This window comes from Marmota monax, unplaced genomic scaffold (assembly GCF_021218885.2).
Source record: "Marmota monax isolate L192 unplaced genomic scaffold, Marmota_monax_Labrador192_F-V1.1 WCK01_AAM20220418_F8-fsc00048, whole genome shotgun sequence".
In the NCBI taxonomy this organism is placed as follows: Eukaryota; Metazoa; Chordata; class Mammalia; order Rodentia; family Sciuridae; genus Marmota; species Marmota monax.
The window spans coordinates 1277129-1297870 of record NW_026694895.1 but is presented as its reverse complement, the minus strand read 5'-3'; the positions used below and the strand labels follow the sequence as shown (position 1 = coordinate 1297870).

At 38.3% G+C, this 20742-nt stretch overlaps 1 protein-coding gene across 1 annotated transcript in view; it reads left to right on the top strand.

The window, feature by feature from the left end:
• Positions 1-208: 208 nt before the first annotated feature.
• Galnt5 (polypeptide N-acetylgalactosaminyltransferase 5) overlaps positions 209-20742 on the top strand; it is a 48319-nt gene continuing 27785 nt past the window's right edge. The window contains exons 1-3 of the mRNA XM_046426961.2: positions 209-2205; positions 16575-16741; positions 18171-18290. Of these exons, the coding sequence (XP_046282917.1) occupies positions 761-2205; positions 16575-16741; positions 18171-18290 (1732 nt within the window). The 5' untranslated portion in view covers positions 209-760. The remainder of the gene's footprint in view (positions 2206-16574; positions 16742-18170; positions 18291-20742) is intronic.

Below are 20742 nucleotides of genomic sequence, written 5' to 3'. Positions count from 1 at the left end.
ACCTTCTGAATAAGTAAACATCCACCTCCAATAGTGAGTATTTGATGGGCCCCTTCTTGAAGTTATTAACCTCTTTGAGATGAAACATTAAAGTTAGAGCACCTGGGTACCACAGGGTTAAAGAGAAGGAGTGGGGTAGGTGGGGTTACAAACCAGGAACACATGCCCTCCAAGTTAGATAGCTTGCTCTCTGTTTAATTGCCCTTAAAACACACACACACACACACACACACACACACACACACACACTGACGTAACAAGGAAGGTGAAAGCTGAATGAAGTTTTCTGGGTAATGGTTTGAAATGTTTTCCTTATGAGAAGTGGTGTTGAGTTACAGCGAGCAGCGGAGAACTGGGAGGAGAGAAACAGCAGCCCCAACCCGGCCCCCTCCTTTTCTTGGGCTGGTAGAAAGGTGGACATGGGCTCCCGGAGACAAGACAAGTGATATGTTGAACTGTTCTGTGGCTGCAATTGTCTGCTCCCGGAGTGACCTGAGGTCAGTGTTTACCAGGGTTTAACCCGGGCCAGCGGAGCAGGCACAGATGCGCTGCTGTGAAATGCCACGCAGGCAGAGACTGACAGGCAGTAGGAGCTGAGCTTTCCCCCTGGACTGCTGTTTCCTGCTGTGTTCAGGGGAGGGGGTGCTTTCTGGCAACTCCTGCTGCTGCTGCTGCTGCTGCTGCTGCTACTTCATCTCTTTCTCCACTCCAGGTAAGCAGACTCAAAGGGAGGGCAGGCTGCAAGGGAAGCCTTTGTACAATGAACAAGATCCGAAAGTTTTTCCGAGGAAGTGGGCGAGTCTTGGCATTTATATTTGTGGCTTCTGTCATCTGGCTGCTCTTTGACATGGCAGCTCTCCGCCTCTCATTCAGTGAGATCAACACTCGGCTCCTCAAGGAAGATATCGTGAGGAGGGAGCAGATAGGATTCAGAGTGCAGCCAGACCAAATGAAGATCCTTTACAGCAGCATCAAAGAGATGAGGCCTCCCCAGAGGGGACATGGGAAGGGAGCTTGGGGCAAAGACAATTTTAGAAAGACGGAGGACAGTGTGCACAAGTTTCAGGATCACTTGGACCCAACACAGAGGCAAAGAAAAATGAAAAACAATCTGGGAAGGGACAAAGTGGTACCTTTGTGGTATCCTGCACATCTACAGAACCTCACAGAGACCCTTACCAAGCAGAAGATGGAGGGGAGAGACAGCAAATCTGAAATTTTCTTCCATCGGGTGACATCAAATCAGACAACAGCCCAGAGGGCTTGGAAAACCCCATTTGTAGTGGCAAAAGGAACTCCATTAGTCAAAATAGCTGTACACACAGGACCTGTCAGTGTAAAACAGGAGGCCCAGAGGAGTCATAATCTCAGCAGTGACACATCAAAACCAGCAGGTGAAAGGGCCCTGAACATGACCATCACTCTTAGAGCAAAGCAGCAATCACAAGCAGTAGCAAACGAGAGGACACACCCTGGTGGCTCATCAGTGCCCAAATCTGGGGAAGCCATAGCCTTAAAACAAACTGTGACTCAGAGCAAAGAATTAAATGCAAATAGACACAAAGTCAATAAGGGTCTTCCTTTTTTCAAGTTCATTGCCAGTTCCAGTCACTTAAAGAAGCCATCTATGAATGAGACATGGTTGGGAGGCATGCCAAAGCATGATGGAGTCAAAGTGGCTCAGGGGAAGAGACTCGACTTCCCTGAAAGCCATGTTGTGATTATAACTAAAGAGGAGGAACTAAAGACAAACACCAATGAGGTTTCCAACTTTAAAACCAAAACTATATTACCTAAAGTGTTGGGGGGAAGCCAAGATATACACATTTCCAGGAACAGGAGCGAGGCAGATTTGTCTTCACTTGCTTCACAGAGGGCAACAGTGTCTCAAACCAAAAAAGCCTTAGCAGGGGGACTGGGGACTGCAAGAATCAACTCGACTACCAAGGCACAGCATGCAGAACGCAACCAAAGTCACACAAAAGCCCCTCTAACTGAACACCATGGGATGCACCAAGTGTTACGAGTAGACGTGACACTTTCTCCAAGAGACCCTAAAGCTCCAGGTCAGTTTGGACGTCCTGTGGTTGTTCCCCCTGGAAAGGAGAAAGAGGCAGAACGAAGATGGAAGGAAGGAAACTTCAATGTCTACCTTAGTGATCTGATCCCAGTGGACAGAGCTATTGAAGACACAAGACCTGCTGGGTAAGGCTCATTCTCTTCTTTCTTCAATCCTAGGTATTTGGGCTTGTATACAGAAACATTTATTTCTAGATAATTTTGTGTGAATTATGGTCACTCAGAACTAGAGAAAAAGCAATTATTAGCTACTAGCCAAATATTCTACCATTCACAAAGTGAAAATTTCTGATACCAGTACATGCATTTTGTTCTGTTTCTAAGCTTACTTCTCTGGCCCTCACCCCGATTAGCTCAGGATCCATTTCCTTCCCTGTCTTGGCAATCTATTAAAATAACTAGATGGATTCAACTCACAATAAAGTATACATGAGTGGTGGAGCTTGAAGTGTAACTCCATTAAAACACTGACATTGGAGTAAGTTCTCAATTTTGGAAATTTTAACTATTGGAAAGTTTGTCTGGAATATATCTGGGAAATGAGCACAGATAAGAAATTTCATAAACCTCTTAGAGTCATATCTCAACCAGCAGAATTCTGCCTACTCATGAATAGTGATATCCATAACAGCAATGGAAAAAATTGACTTTATTCCCTAAAATTTAATGTCCTTTGTCAGTAAGGATGGTAGACATTTCAGGAGTTCAGTTACACAGGAGTAATAGTGTTGGGAAAAGTCCATCAATAACTAGCAAGCACCTACAAAACTACAAGAACATAATAACAGCAATCACTTTTATCGGTAGAGTTTTACCACATAGGAGGAGCCTATGTATACATGGGTGAACTTCACAAAAGCCCTGGAAAGGAGGGGCAGGTCTTAGAGTTCAAATGAACTGATGAGGATGATCATAAATTATGCCACTTTTCCAGCTCTATTGCTGCCCAATGCACTGGCCTGAACCAGTTCCTCAAAGAAATTCCTAAAACTCTGTCATCATTGGCAGCATCAAATCACCAATATTTGATCTGAGTCAAATAGTTGCATTTCTGGCTCTTCCTAGCCCACTTACATGTGGGGGTAGGTTGTAGCCATATGATGACCATTAAGGGATAACATAGCTCTGACTATGCCTTGATATGCAATTCCCTGAGCTAAACAACATTTGCCTGGAAGTTAGAATTAGGGAATGTCAAGATTGAGATGTGGCACCTGTAGTGGGTTAACAGTGACCTTGTTTGGCTTTTGTAGAAAGATATTCTTTGTAATCTAGGTAGTAGGGGTACAGTTCATTCACTTTACTAGGAGGGAGGCACAGATAGTGAACCTTATTCATCTAAGACGAGGAGTACTTTGATGTGATATCAGCTATAGTGAGGTCATTATCAACCTCCTAGGCATTGGCAAATAACTATCAACCACATACTAACTGCCTAAGACCAAGGACTGTGCCATTCATATTCCTTACTTTGCTGATACACACAGCCTTAAGGAGAACACAAAAGCATTTACAGATGAGGAAACTGAGGCCCTGGGAAGTGGCATTGTCAGTGATGATAAAGCTAGTAATTCAACAGAAATGATTACAATTCACGCTCAAAATTATGCTGTACTTTCTCATCTTTTGCTGACCTCCCGACTACAATCATCAGGAAAAGGATTCTACAAATTATATTAGTCCAACTTGACTCTGAATTCCTGTATACCACAGGGTTGTATATGCTAGTTTTGAACATAGAATGCCAGGGAATGAAGTAGTCATTAAAGCAGCTTCATTTTATTATGCCCTCAGTGGCCCTTACCGACTGCTCTGGAGCCTGGGGCAGAATCAGACAGCATAGAAGTCCAAGTTCCAGCTCCAAACTGGAGAAAGGGCCAGTGTGTGGGCCAAAAGCTGGCAATAGTGATGTTATCACCCATGTGATTTATTGAAGGCTCAATGACTGCCAGTGCTTGTTAGTTTCTCTAATTTGGAAATGGTGCATTGCAGTCCAGGAAAGTCACAGTCAGGTTCTGTCTTCTGCAGAAGGTTGCCCAACCATAGCAAAAATGAACATGTATGCTTAAGAGGATGAGTCAGAGAGCACATGGCCAGGCCCCTCCCTTTTAGCACACAACCCACCTTGGCTAAATACACTCGAGCTCTGGACAAGCTACCTGACTGATGCTGTACTCCAACAGGATGGAGGAGATAGGCCAACCAGGAGGGAGACTAAACTGGGACTCCTCGGAGGATTGATAGCCCTTTTGTGTCATTCCTACTTTAAAATGGATATTTTCTTGTTGTTGTTATTGTTTTGTTTTTTCTTTTCCTTTGCCCAAACACTCTGACTATAAATATATGCATATTATATATTCATAGAGATAAACTTTGGAGAAAAATGGAAATGAGAACTTTTGGGTTCATTGTATAGGTAAGATTTGGAGTGAAATGTTTTAACTGATTTTATTTGTTTTCAGCCTTGCTCAAAATGTATTTGAGATGTCTTACCAGAACACACAATATGATTTTTTAATATAATAGATTTTAAACATCACCATAAGGAGGAAATTGTCCAAAAATGTGTGTGTTTGTGTGTGTGTGTGTGTGGTGTGTGTGTGTGAGAGAGAGAGAAAGAGAGAGAGAAATCTATAAAAACATGGACCTTAAAATTAGCTCTAGTAACAGCCTACTGCAACCTTGAAATTCAAAAATTTGGGGGGAATATCTTCCTTGCTGACTTTTATATTATCCCCAAATCCACCATTATAGATTAAGTAACACAGTAACTAGCATACCATAAGTGTTCATTGAATATAGATTGAAGGAAAAGAATAAAAACCAAAGGTTTGCTAAATTCATTTAAACTCACTTCCCCTAAGTAAAGATAATAACTAGTTATAAATTAATAACATTTTGAGAATGAAGTAACCAAATTATTAGAGCAAAGATTGTCTTTAGGTAGAGGAGACAGGCAGGGTTGCCAGGACCATGTCCCTTTTTAGTTATAGAATCAGACTCTCTCTTCCAAACCTGCTCTCTCCTCCTTTCCCTCCTGAGTCCCAAAGAACTGCCCTAATATGTTGAGATGCACCCTCACGGCCTTTTCCACAGCACAAGCACTCCTTTCTGCCAGTGTTGTGCGCAGTATCCATTCCACTGCTGCCCTTGACTCTCCTTGGCAGCGGGGCTCTTGCATGAGGTATATGCTATTTTCTTCAATGTGAGCCCTCAGCACAAGGCACAAGGAAAGTCAGTCTCTTGACCCTTTCCTACACATGATGCTCATTGCCCCCCACCCCGGATAATTTTATAATTTGTGTCTTTCCACAGCCTTCTTCTCGCTCCTTACATGGCCCTCATCCTTTTCTCTCCATACATGCTAATTCACCAATATCCTAAAGTCGACAGGGACCTACCTCCATCCTGACCATGACATGACTGTGACCTCTAAATTCCAATGAGGTTTAACATAGTAGGCAGCCCTCCTGGTTACTGAAACAGTTGGTTGGGTTCCTTTCACTAACTAGAGGCTGGAGCATTTCCCTCTCAGTAAAATTATAAACTTCAACACTTAACTTCATATTGTACTCCCTTTTCCCTGAACATGGTGCTGTGTGCTCCAAAGATTCAGATTTGTACAATACAGATTTAAAAGGTATATTTTTCTGAAATAATTATCGAAAATTGATAACTATTTTAACAGAATAAATGAAAGGTGGAAATTCAAGTAAAGCTTGCAATCAGTCGTTTTATAATATAATAAGGACTTTCCAATTTTCCTTTTGAATATGTAGAGTATATTAGTATCTGATGTAAGATAAATGTATCCTGCTTAACACTATGATCTATTAATTCATGTTTATTCATTAGTTCATATTTTGTTATTGTTTTGGTTTTTAAATTGAATGTTTGATTTTCAAGGGAGAAAGATCTATTTCTATTTTATAAGAGTGTTTTAAGTCAATAAGGACAGCACAACTTCATTGTAGCTTAGAATATTTATTTGTTTGTTTATTTATTTATTTATTTTGGTTTGAACCAAGGGGATCTTAACCACTGAGCCACATCCCCAGCCCATTTTTGTATTTTATTTAGAGACACAATCTCTCTGAGTTGCTTAGGGCCTCCATTTGTTGCTGAGGCTGGCTTTGAACTCACAGTTCTCTTGCCTTCTGAGCCGCTGGGATTACAAGCAAGAGTCACTGTGCCCAGCTAGAATATTTTATTTCAAGATATGCTTAAAATACTTCTTTGACAGTCATTTGTAAGTCCCATATTTAAAACTCTTTCTTATAAAAAGACTTTAAGTTCTTTCTCTTAATTTTTGAAGTTTGTTCCTATCAGCAACAATCAACACACACACACACACACACACACACACACACACACACACACACACTTTGCTGAAATATAGTCCTATCCAAAAATATGGGGCAGTTCTACTTGGAAAAACTTGTCTCCTAGCCTGCAGAGGTGGTCAAGATGGAATTCCACAAATGGACTTACTTTAAGAGTGGACTTCCTGTTTCTGAATTTAGAGAAAAATGATACACACACACGCACACACACAAAAAAAATGTTTGCTGCCAACATTTAAAGTACAATAAGTATGGTACGCTGGTCTACAACTGCTGCATCATAATGCTACTTGATCGCCTAGCTTAATGCTCCACATTCCCTACAGAACTCTGGCAAGCTCCTCAATGAAGCAATTAAAGTGGGCCTTTATTCTCTTAGTCCAAGCTGGGACTGTCAACCAATAATTTGATTCCTTCCTACACAGCTAAGGAGAGTTTTCTTTCAGCATGTATGAAAAGCAAAAGATAGCACTGTGCCTTTGCCACAGACCAGTATAAATTACTGAGGAGAAAGGAAAACTTTCCGGAACCTTAATTTGGACTCTACCAGGGTCAAAAAACATAACTAACGAGTTGCTAGAGGAGGTGGAGAAGCTGGAAGAAAGAAGATAAACAGATCATGTATGCGAACAGACTTCAGGCTTCTAAAAGCCCATCAGAATAGGAGAAAGAAAAAGTTAAATGAAATTCTTTTTTTTGTTTTGTTTTTTACATGGGATGAAAATGTTAATTGATGAAATGAGACTGCTTTTGTGATTGATAGTGATTCGAGAACATTTTCTAAAATTAACAAGAGAAGCTGTGACATCTCTCTTAGAATCCATCAGAGTAGTAGGAAAAAAAAAATCTCACAATATAGATTTAAAAGTATTCTTTCCTGCATTCACCCTTTGGGTGAAATCAATGCAGTGGTGTGTGTGTGATGATGAGGGGGTGCACACGCACACACATGCAATTCTGAGTATGTGTGTGTATGTTGGGGCAACTCAGTGCTCTGTTTCACTGAAAAGTCACATAGGAGAGCAGGAAATAAAAGTAAAATTTTGTTTAAAGGTGAAAGTTAAACCATAACATAGCAAAGGTTAAATATAGCCAAGAGTTTATTACTAAGCCTTTGGATACTTTTATTTATTACATTCTTCCCACAACTAGAGGAACAACAGAAAGATAACCAGAGGAGAGATGTAAAAAAGAAAAAAAAATCTGTTACTAATGAAGAAAACAGTTAAACAGCACCTAATTAATGTAAAACTGAGAAATGCTAAAGCAACTCAAATTGCTCAATTACCTAAATACTGTCAAAGACCTAGAAATACTCCTGGGAGAGAGTAATTAGTAAATGTAAGACTCTCAACCTATTCACACTGCTTTTTTTCACACATCTAACCCAGGGCCCAATTTAACCATCAGCCTAATTTTATCAAATTCTTGATGTAATATTGCCCTGGATCCTCTTGTCCTAGAAAACTACTTCCTGTCAGGCTTTTCTGGCTGACCCATTCAGAACCGAACTCTTGGGAGGAAAATTACATTTTTTTGCACATGGGTCAAAATGCACAGAGAAAATAGCAATGTTTAGTTGCTCTGTCTTGTTGTTTGCTTTTAAAAATGAAAGGAGCTTTTCAGAGTACTTTGAAAAAAAAATGTGTAGTATGCCAAACTCACAGATGAGGGGAAATACATGCGGAAAGGCAAAGTAACTTGACCTAGATCTCACAGCACACAGTGGCAGGGCTGAACCCCAACCAGCAGTTTTCGGATTCTTCACTCAGTAATAACCCGTTTCGCTCCTACCTGGCTATTATCATCACCTGCACCTCCCTTGGCCAATAAGTATGGTACGCTTGTCTACAACTGCTGCATCATAATGCTCACACAAAAGAAATATGTATTTATGTTCCAGGAAGTGATGTGTGTGTGTGTGTGTGTGGACTTTTACACGTGAGTGAGTGTGCCTTTATTCTACCAATCCTTACAGCAATTCCATGAAAGAAATTCTGTTAGTCTCATGTGTTTTACTGGTAGAAAACTGAGACTGTAAAAAAGCAAATGATATATCTGCTGTCCCAGAAACCTAAGAGCAGATTTGAGATTCAAAAGAAAATTTCTCAACTTCTAATTCTAGTGCTCTCTCCACAGGCTACAAAGCCTCCTTTCTTTGTTTACTTATAATCATATGATGCTGGAAGAAATTAAGACAGATCTCTTCCTTATACCTAAGTCAGGGGTGTGTAAAGGTAAACACAGCTAATGTGGCACAGAAAGTCATCCACTATTAACATTACATAAAGACTCAGAAGTGATCTCTGTAGTCCCTTGTGTTACAGAGAAGGTATGTGGAGGAAAGTGACTTGCCCTAGGTCATACACAGCAGGCGAGAGAGCACCACCCTCAAAGTGCCTTCACTTCCACCCAGGACTATTTCCATCACATGACACCACCTCCTGACCTTCTCCCTCCCATTCCAGTTTCACCCTAACAGCTGCCTTCTCAAAATAGACTATTGTTAAAGTGTTGAATGTTGATGATGGTGATTTATATTTCTAAGCCTGAGTTCAGTCCCTCTGATGGATACACCCTTACCTCAGCAACCTTGATATCAGTGGCCAAAGCCTTTGGAGTTGGGTGTTGAGTGTTGAATGTTCTCAGGAGCCAGGGGATTTTGACTGAGCGTCAGGGGACAGTCTCCACCAGAAAGAACAAAACACTAAAGCAACATTTTTATATCACTATACCCTCTTATCAGTGAGACGCAAAGAAGCCCCAGTAACTCTAAAGTTTTGAAGAAAATATACATATATATAATTCTAGGTAGAGCTGGGGGCTTGATTCTCCTGATGCTCCAGAAGATGCCAAAGCTTGAGAAGTGAAGGCCCTGAACACACCCATCAAGGTTGCATTTGAATTGCCAATTGAAGTTAAGGAATTATTCTCCCAGCCTTCTGGTTCATACCCGAGGAAACTGAGACTTGACCCCTGTTATATCTTTTGGCTCTGTTGGAATAAAATGAAAAATTTATAGAAATAAGAGAATGCTATTGCTCCCTCAATCTTCTGATTTGAATCCTTCTTTATTGGATAGGGTGCATTCAAATCAGGTTAGTAGCTGAACATTTAGCACACAGAAGCTGAAAGGGTAAAGCACATCCTTTCTGAGTTTCCTCATAAATTATTGAGTACTTGATAGATTCAGATTAAAGAACTACACTGGAAAAGAGCCTGGTGCCCAGTCAAAATGTGCATATTCACACTGTGGGGAATCATGAGTCTCGCATGGGCTTTTTACCCTGAAGCTTACAAGATATTTTTTATCCATTGTCTCTTCAAATTTTCATCTCATTCTGTGATATCAGCATTATAATCTTCATTTTAAAAGTGAGGGAAGTGTACTACTGGGGAGGCTAGTGAGTGACTTGACCATGACCATCTGGCTAGTGTCAAAAAGGACTCAAAGTTCAGTCCCTTGCCTTCTTCCTCAAGTCCAAAATCTTTCTGTCCTATCATAATCATATATCTGCTGTGTTTGGGATGGTGAAATTCTCCACATTAGAGTCCCCATTTGTTTGGAGTAATTGTATTGGCTATAGTAATTAAAACCTGGACTTCCTCCTAACAAAGCAGTTTGGGTTAATTTTTTTTAAATAGAGCACAGCACCCATAGACTCTACATGCCTAATTTGTGTAATAAGTGTGCATTTGAAATAAAAATATGATTTTTTAATCTCAACAAAGTTTACACATCTAGAAATACCTTGCATTTAAATTAGATTTCACTTGAGCTGCAATTTCTTTACCATAATGTAACAGAAGTCAAAGTTTACAATGGGAAAATAGGCACAGAGACAGTTTACTTCATTTGGGTCAATGCAGGAGAACTTGAAATGGTTTTTACAACCTATGGAAACTAGATGAAACTTGATGCCTGATACAACAGTTAATAATCTGAACTTTCTGGTCTGACCCATTATACCTGTTTACAAAAAGGAAAAGAAAAAACACACTGTTTTTTTTTCCCAAGACACCTTAAAACATGATTAATGTGCTTGGAATGTAGGAAATCAGGCTCTTATCTCAGTCACCCAAACTGAGGTACAAGATGAACTTTTATAGATGAAACCTCCAGCATTTCCTTCACATCCCTCCTCACCATCCTTTAATACTGCCTCTTACCAGCCAACAGCATGATCTGTACCACATCATCTCCCCCAAGGCCTTTGGCAACATGATTCCTTAAATACATCCAAAATACTTGTTTGTCATCATTGGCAAAAGTCTCTTTGTTGGGATAGTATCATCTAATGGAATCCTCCATGATCTCCCCATATGGATTTCTAATGATGAAATTGAGACAGTGGGAATAAAGAAAGTTTAGACATTTGGTAATTGGAGATCTACTTGTTTAATTCTTAATGTATTTTGATTTGTCCCTGGATATTTCTAAACCAACCAAAATTTAACCATAAAGCAACACTCAAAACTTCATGGCTAGTCTTGTTGATTCACACAGAATTTGTGCAGCTGGGCTGCTTTGCTTTTTAGAACTGATTTTCTTTTTCAGAGACAAATGTTCAAAAAACATGTACGTGTGAAATGTGCGTTATTAATTACATTATAAAATCAGAGATGTGCAGTCATAGGAAGACACTGCTCTCTTCTGTTCCCTCCCTTCACTCCCTTCACTCGGCTGTTTAACTCCTCTTAGCTTTACATCCTCTTTCTTCACCCAGAGCCACAGTGGAATATTTAACCACCATGTACTAGTCCCCTCAAAATCCTCTGCCAACCTTTCTGCCTCACTGCTATGATAACATCTACACTTGGATTAATCTAACAGTTTCGTTCATCTCATCATATACTCAGGCTGTCAGGTATTCTGACAAAAAAAATTGCATCCTCAACTTTTCGAAAGTGACCAATGGCCCTCAAAAATCTCTGGCTAGCACTTTTCCCATTGTTCACATTGACTGTCCCAATAGTCTCCATTCTCTTCAACCGCTACCCTATTTCATTAGCAAAGAACCTCCTTCCAATATGAGCTAGAAAGCATTTTAGCTTCTCATCCTTTGCACATGAGTTTATCTGCATACATTACCACCGATTTTTTATCTCAAAAATATCTAATCTTCCACTATTTAAGCTTTAAATTTAAGTTTCATTCCATCTCATCCATTCAGTACATGTTTATCAAATATTTGTTATGGGCAACCATGCTAGAAGCTTGTGGTAATGTGAAAAGAAGGCAGATTTGACCTCTACTCACTAAAATCTGGATGTAGAAGAAATGGAAAGAAAATTGATAAGTCAATATTATGGCAGAAGCAAAAGTGACTATAACAGAGAATAATAGAAGAGGGGCTTGGATTGTGGCTCAATGGTAGAGCACTCGCCTAGCATGGGTGAGGCCCTGGGTTCAATTTTCAGCACCACATAAAAATAAAATAAAGATTGTGTCCAATTACAACTAAAAAATAAATATTAAAAAAAGAGAGAATAACAGAAGAATGCACTTTCAATAGGGCAGCAAGAGAAAGCTTCTCCGTGGGGGTTATATTCAAGCTAATGCTAAATAAAGAAAAGAAGTCAACCATGAAGGCATGAAGAGGCTAGGAAAATGGCCCCAAGTTAAGAAAATAACAAAAGTTAGAAATTTAACATCATGAAAGACCTTAAAGAGGACCAAGATAGCTAGGTAAAGTATATGACAGGAAGTGGAATGACAGCCAGTTGAACAGAGCAATCTCAAGCTATAATGAAGGATTTGGGGGGGGGGGGAGGAATATATATATATATATATATATATATATATATATATATATTTTTTTTTTTTTTTTTTTTTTTTTTTTTTTTGCTTTGTCCAATAGGGATTGACTGAAGGATTTAAGATAGAAAGTGGCAAGGATATGGCAAGGAGAGAAAATATAGTACTATCAGGAGACTTTAGCAGAATCCCAGAGAAAGATGGAGAAAACTCAAGAATGGGGTGGGGGAGATATGGAAGTTTAAAGAAGTTGGAATTGAGATGTATTCTGGCAAAACTAGGGACAGAGTTGATAGATGCCTTTTGTTTGCAGCCAGGAGGAGTGTGATGTCTAGAATGGCATCTATATGACAACAGCATGGTGGGTAGTGAGAGGGGAAAGTGTAGATAACCTGCTACTCTGGGTGGGGAGAAATCAAAATTCCTGTTAAAGATACTTTGTGTGTATGATGCCTTGGAGACACACAGAGAAGATGTTAAGCAGTTTGTTGAACACATGAGTCTGGAGTCAGAGGTGAAATCTCATCTAAATATATAAATTTGAGACATTATCATACTGAAAACTGTGGGCCCAGAGGGGATCATCCAGTGACATCATACACAGAAGAAAACAGCCCAGGACCCAGCTCTGAGAATCTTCTATCAGAAATTATGAAGAGATAAAAACTAAGGAATTGAAAAGGAAAAGCCAGTAATGGGTGAAAATTCAGAAAGTGTCATGTCTTGTCTCTTGGGAACAGAAAATAAAAAGCAGGGTGGTGGTGGGAAGAGTGAATGAGGGAGATTAGGCTGGTTAATTGCATAAACTGCTGCAATAAGTTTGAGAAAGGTAAAGTAACCTTACTTCACTAATAATCTTACCAATTACTTCTTTCTTTTTTTTTTTTTTTGGTGGGGGGGTGTCAGCTCTCAACTGTATCCGCCCCTTCCCTGGAGCCCATAAGTAGGATTCTGTTCCTCACCATTGAGGATAGGGAAAGGAACACAGGTGAAAGATTTGCCCTGAAACCCACCCTCCAACTTCTTTCCTTTCTAGGTTTCCCAGAAAACAGTCTTCAGAATATTTTCCATTCCTAAATACACTGTTGGCTCTTTTTCATTGTGCTATAGCCCTGTCCCTTCCCTACCTGTGAAACTGCAGTCTCATGGCTCTGGCCTTTGATGGTCACTGCCAGAGAGATCACTTACATTAGAGATTTTTTTTTTAATTGTAAAAGAATTTTCAGAATCTAAAGCTTTTCTAGTTCCAAAATTGCCCCCCATTTGTTGTTAATTATGCAACCAAGCACATTTTTTATTTAAAAAACTTGCAATCTTTTAATTCATATTATTTTCTTTTAAAATTTTTGTTCTTTTATAAAATTAAGTATTAATATTATGATTCATAATTTGGCATTTGTCAATTAACCCTTTCATGGGTTTCATTTTATAAATTCATAAATTTCACAGAAGCTCCAAAGGTAGTTTTTTCCAGTAGTAGTAGTAGAAGGAGGAGGAGGAGGAGGAGGAGGACTTTAACAATTCTGTAAAACCTATGTAAACTTACCTTTGTTTGAGGGATAAGGGGGGCACCTACATATTAAAAGAAATAATAGATACATCTGCCTTCAAAAATTCCATATTCTATACTGTATTAAATCCTTGAGGCAGACTGATAAAAATGCCCCCCCCCCAAAAAAAGATATATTTACTTCTTATTTCCAGGACCTGTTAATATTACCTGACGTAGCAAAAGACTGGATATGATCATTTGTGCCAAAGAAATATAATTGAGTATTAGATAAACAGAAACTAGAAGAATTTTAGTATCATGTAAGAAAAAGTATAGATTATCCTGAAGATATTGTTGGTAGGAAAATGGATGCTAAATATGCTACTCGTGTGGGCTCAGAAGGAAATAAGGAAGTTTCTATTATCTCTGTGAATATGAACTACGAGCATTGTAAGTGCTTCTTGCTATGGCTCAAAAAGAAATATGGAACAAATTATTGGGAACTGGAGGAAAGACAAGGTGTGTTAAGTAGTGACAGCAAGCCTGAATAAATTGTGCCTATCCTGTGAAAATTAGCAGAACTTGCAAGTGATAAATATTTTAGCTAAGGAGAGTACCAAGCAAAGTGTTCAAGGTATGACCTGTGTCTTTTTTTCTGTCCATAGTAAAATGTGGGAGGAAAGAGATGAATTGAGGAAGGAAGTGTTGAGCAGAATTCTTATTAATTTGCTATATACAGCAGCCACAAGAAACTAATATGGCACTTAAGTGAGGTCAGGGATATCTTATATTATTCAGATTGCCAATTCATACATATTTTGTATAGAATAAGGTTAAGACTAGTTTAGACAGTCTGCTATTTTATGTTAACACTAGATACCTGATTATGAGATCAAGATACCTGACTAAAATGTTATTTTGATTTTACACCACTTGAAAATTTAGCACCAGTGTTAAACCCTCCATTTAACTTTAAGATCAGTCATAAACAATACAGAGAATAAATCAATTTTTAGATTAGAACATAAGTGCCCCAACTGGCCTATCAATGCCTTTTGAGTTCTCATTCTGTTCCTTGTTATTTTTCATGTAGTTTGTTTATTGTTTTTTAAGACACAGATTGTCAGACACTATGCAAACATTCTGAATTGGTTTTCTGAGGTTGTGGACTGTATAGGTACATTTTCCTAAGGCTTTGTTGGTTATTATGATACCCAGCCATTGATATTACAGGGCATAGCTGGAATTGCCACCCATCTCTTGAACACATGCTGTGAGTCAGATATATACCAGAGGAGTTTTACATAATACATGTATTTAATCTTACAGCAAGCAGATTTTAATTCTATGCTTCATAGTTGGCAAACTAAGGTTTAAAGAAATTATGTGACTTCATAAAGCCAATAATTAGGGAGAACTGGTATTTGAGTACATATTCATCTAATTCCCAAACCCATACACTTACTACAGAAAAACCAGCATAGAGCAGTAGAATGAGAACCATTTGTTCACATTGCCATATGCATTCTAGATGAATGATACCAGGTGAGTCATTTAACTTCTCACTCTTCATTTTTTTCTATTTGAGGAAGTATCGAATAATATTTATCTCAAGCAACTGTCACACATAATTAACTAATAATTTACATGCACACATAATAGTATTTTCTTAGCTATCTAAGTATCATTCCAATGTGGTTTGTTCTATTATGATTTTTACTCTTATCTATTTGTCATTTATCAAATAAACAAAATATAATTATGTTATTCAATAGAGGCATCAGTTCTCACGAATGTCACATCTATAAGCAGCTGCTTTTATTGTAGACTTAAGACTTTCTGAGTGGTTGCTTCTGGAGCTAGACTGGACCAGAGTTTCAGTCCCAGCTCTGCCATTTACTGACTGGTGTCATCATAAACTAGTTTCTCCATGATTTCAGTTATTCATGTGTAAAATGGGAAGAGATGACAGTAGAGGTTTAAATCAAAATGAGGCACAGTGTTTATAATATTTATCTATGATCATCATTAATTATTACTAAGAGGAATTGTGTTGGTGGGATGGCAAATGCTCTTTGTGAGGCTCCACTGGGTGCCTTCTTGTAAGGAGTAACAGGTGGGACCTAGAACAGTGCCAGCAATGGAGCTGGATAAACTGCAGAGCATGGAAAAGACCTGAGACCAGTGGCAAACCACCATTTCCCATCCAGCCTGCTCTCATTTCTATGCCAACAATGTAACTTCAACTATGTCTACTCTGTAGCAAAGTATGAGCAAGGACTCTCCAGATACAGAGGGAAGCTGGAACATCATAATTGTTTGGTACATAAATATCATACCATAAACGCATTTACATGCCGAGTGGAAGAAAGAACATTCCTTTTGGCATTTGGCAGATGGCCAGTTACAAGGGTAATCATAAACTACTTAGCAACATCAAAAACCTTGAAATGCTCTATTCTGGTATATAATTTAATAATGATCACAACACTAGATTTAGTGAATTCCTGTGCCAGGAACTATGCTAGCTCTGAACCATCATCACCAATTTATGAAACTTTGAATGACCATTATCTCACTTTGCAGATGAGGAAATGGAGGCACAAAAGCTTAAGGAAGATATGAATGGCCTCTGTGTTCTCGGCCTCTTGCCTTCACAGGAAGCGCTACCGGCTTGCATTACTAGTTCTTTACAGCAACTACTGCTACTGGTTACTGGTTATTTTGCTGCTTCTCTTTTATTTTGCATGTACCCATTCCCCAAGAAAAGACACTTGCTAAAATGATTGTTTATTTATATGTAAATATATATGTGTATAAATTGTGCGTGTGTGCGTTGTGGTGATATTCTCAAACCATCTTATGGATCTCATCTCTATACTTTGCTTCTATTCTGACCCAGGTGTGCAGAACAACTAGTTCACGATAACCTCCCAACTACCAGTGTGATAATGTGCTTCGTGGATGAGGTGTGGTCCACTCTCCTGAGATCCGTTCACAGTGTCCTCAACCGCTCTCCTCCACACCTCATCAAGGAGATTGTGCTGGTTGATGACTTTAGCACCAAAGGTACTAAACTATTCAAGCTTTCTTCTGAAATGTCGACATTTGGTGGGAGGCTATAGTAGGTTGGATAGCAAAATTACCATTAATTTGATAAAATTCATAAAATTCTAAATCATTGTTTCATGTGGAGACTTAGAGGCATGAGTTTAAGCATCTGTAGGACCTGAACTCATCTGGAACTTTGTTCAGCTACCTACTTCAGGCTCTCCTCACCTATGACTCCCCTACACACATAGAAGTGATTTTACAACTACAGCTCTCTGAAGATGCACACTTTGAATATCAGAGTCCAGAAATGTTCCCTACAATTGTACAAGACTTTCTTCATAGAATCTAATAAGCAAAAGTCCCATGTTAATAGAATAACTTTCCTATTGGTGTTAACTAGAATTAAGTTCTATGGAAAGCAAAGAAATGGAGATCCTGTTCTTCTTCCTCAGGGCAGATTATGTGTCAAGTTAATGGTGCCAAAAATTCATTTCCAGTGGGACCAGAGAGATGTGATTTCAACAGAGTTCAAAAACAGAGTCCACTGCCATCTTTACATTTGTTGTTGTTTATTATAATGAAGAATTTCACTCTTGGGGTTTTCAAACAATTTGTGTATATGAGTGGTCTCACAGGTTCAATTATTGCCACATTATAAATTCCAAAAACACAGCCCATTTCATTAAATTTTAGAAAACAGCAAAGAGATGACAGTGTTTCTAGAACAGTTTAGCCTTAATCACACCAAGCTCAAGAAGCAATGTGATGCCCCAGGAAAACTGGTTGAAACTTTAAGAAGTGGCCTTGAAACATAAACAGAATATGGTATCTAGATACTAAGCAGTAAAAAGTTCCTTTCTGAAAGGTAGGTCCAGATTTTGTTGTACCTGGAATTTACACAGTTCTCAGGTTCCTCCTTCAGAAAAAATAATACAAAATTCTTAGGAAAATGATCTGCAAAATATTCCTGGAAGGCATTCTTGCTTGGTACAGCTGTCAATAGCTTCATTTTACCCAGAAGTGACTGCAAACCACATATCTTTAAAATATCCAAAAATGTTCCTTTAGCTGGATCCCCCAATGAATATCTAAAAAGAGAAAAAAATGCCTGACTGAGGGAATATCTGTGCAGAGAAGGACAGTGGTGGCAAATGATGGTAGCCCCACCAGCTTCTTTTGCAAAATTTCCAGTTTGCATACATTGCTTAAATTCTCTCCTGCTGATGGAAAAATCCAGAGGCTTATAATATTGAACAAGAAAATGATATCAGAAAATAAAACTTTGCAAGAAAATTATGTCAGAAAATAAAACTTTAACCCAAACAGTAAAATTTAGTGACCATAATAATCTCAGTTTTTGGAATTTGACATTACAGAGGCAATCTGGGTGCAGACCCAGTTACAAAGTTAATGTTTCTCCTTGTATGTCCTTACTCTTATGTAGACTACCTAAAAGATAATTTGGATAAATACATGTCTCAGTTTCCAAAAGTTCGGATTCTTCACCTCAAGGAGAGACATGGCTTAATACGAGCCAGGCTGGCAGGAGCACAGAATGCAACAGGTAAGAAGCTACTCTATTTATTTATTTATTTGGTTTTCATTATATTTTTGCTTTAATTTAAAATATTTTCAAGCATACAGGAAATTCAGAAGAATAATACATTGAACATTCACATATCCATCGCTCAATTCTACCAATGTTTAACCTTTTGGAATATGTGCATTATGCACTAAAAAGACAAAGACCCAGAAAGATGAGCACATATGCACACAAGCATGAACACACACACACACACACACATACACACACACATACATACACACACACAACTTTTTGAAACTTTATAAAGAAATTTACAGACAACATGATACTGTACCACTAAGTATTTCAATGGGCATTGCTGAAGAATAGGAATATTCTCTTAAATAAGTATAACTTTTATACCTAAATAATGCCTAATACTTGTAAATGCTATTTTTGAATTTTCTCATTGCTCTCAAACATTTTTTTAATTCAGGATCTAATTAAGTTTCATACACTGTATTACTTGGTCTCCTTAGTCTATCAATCTAGAATACTCAGTGCCATCTTTTGTACTAAAAATAGTATTTTTTAAAAAATAGTCCAGGGTATTTGTTTATACTATTTTCTGTGTTCTGAAATTTTCTATTTCCTCATAGTACCTACAGAGTGCAGAAGGTTAAATGTTACAGGCTAAATGTTTTTGTATGAGTAATATATAGAATTCTACTATTAGGTGATAAGAATTATGTACTTCTTACTGCTTCATATAAAAAGGCACATAATGTCAGATTGTCCCACTGTCACTGATACTAATTTTGAAAACAGTTAAGAAGTTGACAGCTTGATATTTCCCTTGGGGGTAAAAAGTTGCTTGGGGGTTAATACTTTGATCCGTGAGAATGTGCTGATTTCTTTGAGGTTTCACACAATGGTTCGGGATACACTGATGATCCTTGCTTGAACCAATTATACTGAGCTGCAACATCATTTTCTATAATTTCTTCCTCTTATTTTACCTGACAGTATTTGTAATAAAGAATTATGTCTCAGTCCTGGCCCTCTCCCTGTCCCTCCCTTTTTATCTCTTCCTCCTTCTTTGTCTTCTACCCTCTCTCCTATTTTCTCTCCTCCTAATATATCCTCCATCACTACACTATGAATTTGTGGCTTTTAAAAATTCAATGTATATATCGCACCTTATTCCTTTTTTTTCTTTTTCTTTCTTTCTTTTTTCTTTTCTTTTTTTTTTTTTTTTTTTGCTCAGCTTGACTTAGATTTGAGCCCCTATAAACCTGAGCCTTTTTGACCTGATCTCATCAGTATTTGAAGACTTCAGTATCTTTATTTTGGGCCAGGGGTTTCTAGTCATTTAACCCAGAGGCACTTTACCACTGAGCTACACCCCCAGCCCTTTTTTTAGTATTTTATTATAAGACATTGTCTTACTAAGTTGCTTAGGGTCTTGCTAAATTGCTGAGGCTGGCTTTCAACTTTAGATCTTCCTGCCTCATCCTGCCAAGCTGCTGGGATTACTGCATGCCAGCCAGCCAGAATCTTTAATTCTTAAATTAAAGGTCTTCTCTGATCTATCTCTGTTCTTTCTATAGCTCTTTCTGTTTTCCCAAAATGCAATATATTCTCTTTTCTTGTCCTCTTTTTAGTGTGTAGATTTGGGGGAATTAATGTCAGAGTAAATTTTGTCTGTCAATGAATTCTAGAAATAACAACAAACACTTGGGTTCATTTTTATATCTTTCTATGGAGGGATCTGCACCCTGTAATAACAGCTGATCTTATATTCCAGGTACCATTCTAAATACTTACTATATTAACTGATTTGACCCTTCCAATAACTGGAAGGGAGGCACAATCATTTCCTCTCTTTAAAGATGGGAATGGAGGAATAGTAGAGTTACAACTGACTCAAGTTCTCTCAGCTCATCATGGTAAAGCCAGTGTGGGCACCAAACACCCTGGCTCCAGAATTGGAGCTCTTATCTACCACTCTCTCTGCCTCCCAGCATCTAGCTACCACTTGGGACCTTCTGCTAACCTCTACCAACTTGAAGTCAAGAGTGTTCTCATGGTCAATGATCTCCTTCTGGAGTTTTACTTCCTTGCAACTAGATCCTAAATTTAGAGCTCTTCTTCTCCCATTTATTTACTAACAAACTTCTTCCCATTTCAGTAGAAAATTTAAGCAAGCAACAAATAGATCACACCAAAATTGGCATTGCAATGACAACTAAGATTCTTAATGAGAGCCTACATTTGGAAAAATTAAATGGGATTCCATGTTTAATTTCTTTCAGAATGTAATTATCTATGAATGGTAAAAAAAAATAGTAAAGAAATAGTTTTAGTATATAGCTTTGAAGCTGAAGAACATTCCCAGGATAATAGAACAATAAGTACAAATGTACTAATGCAGAAATAAGCTCAGTATATTCAAGGAAAAGAGAGAAGTCCACTAGGCCTGACAGGAGCT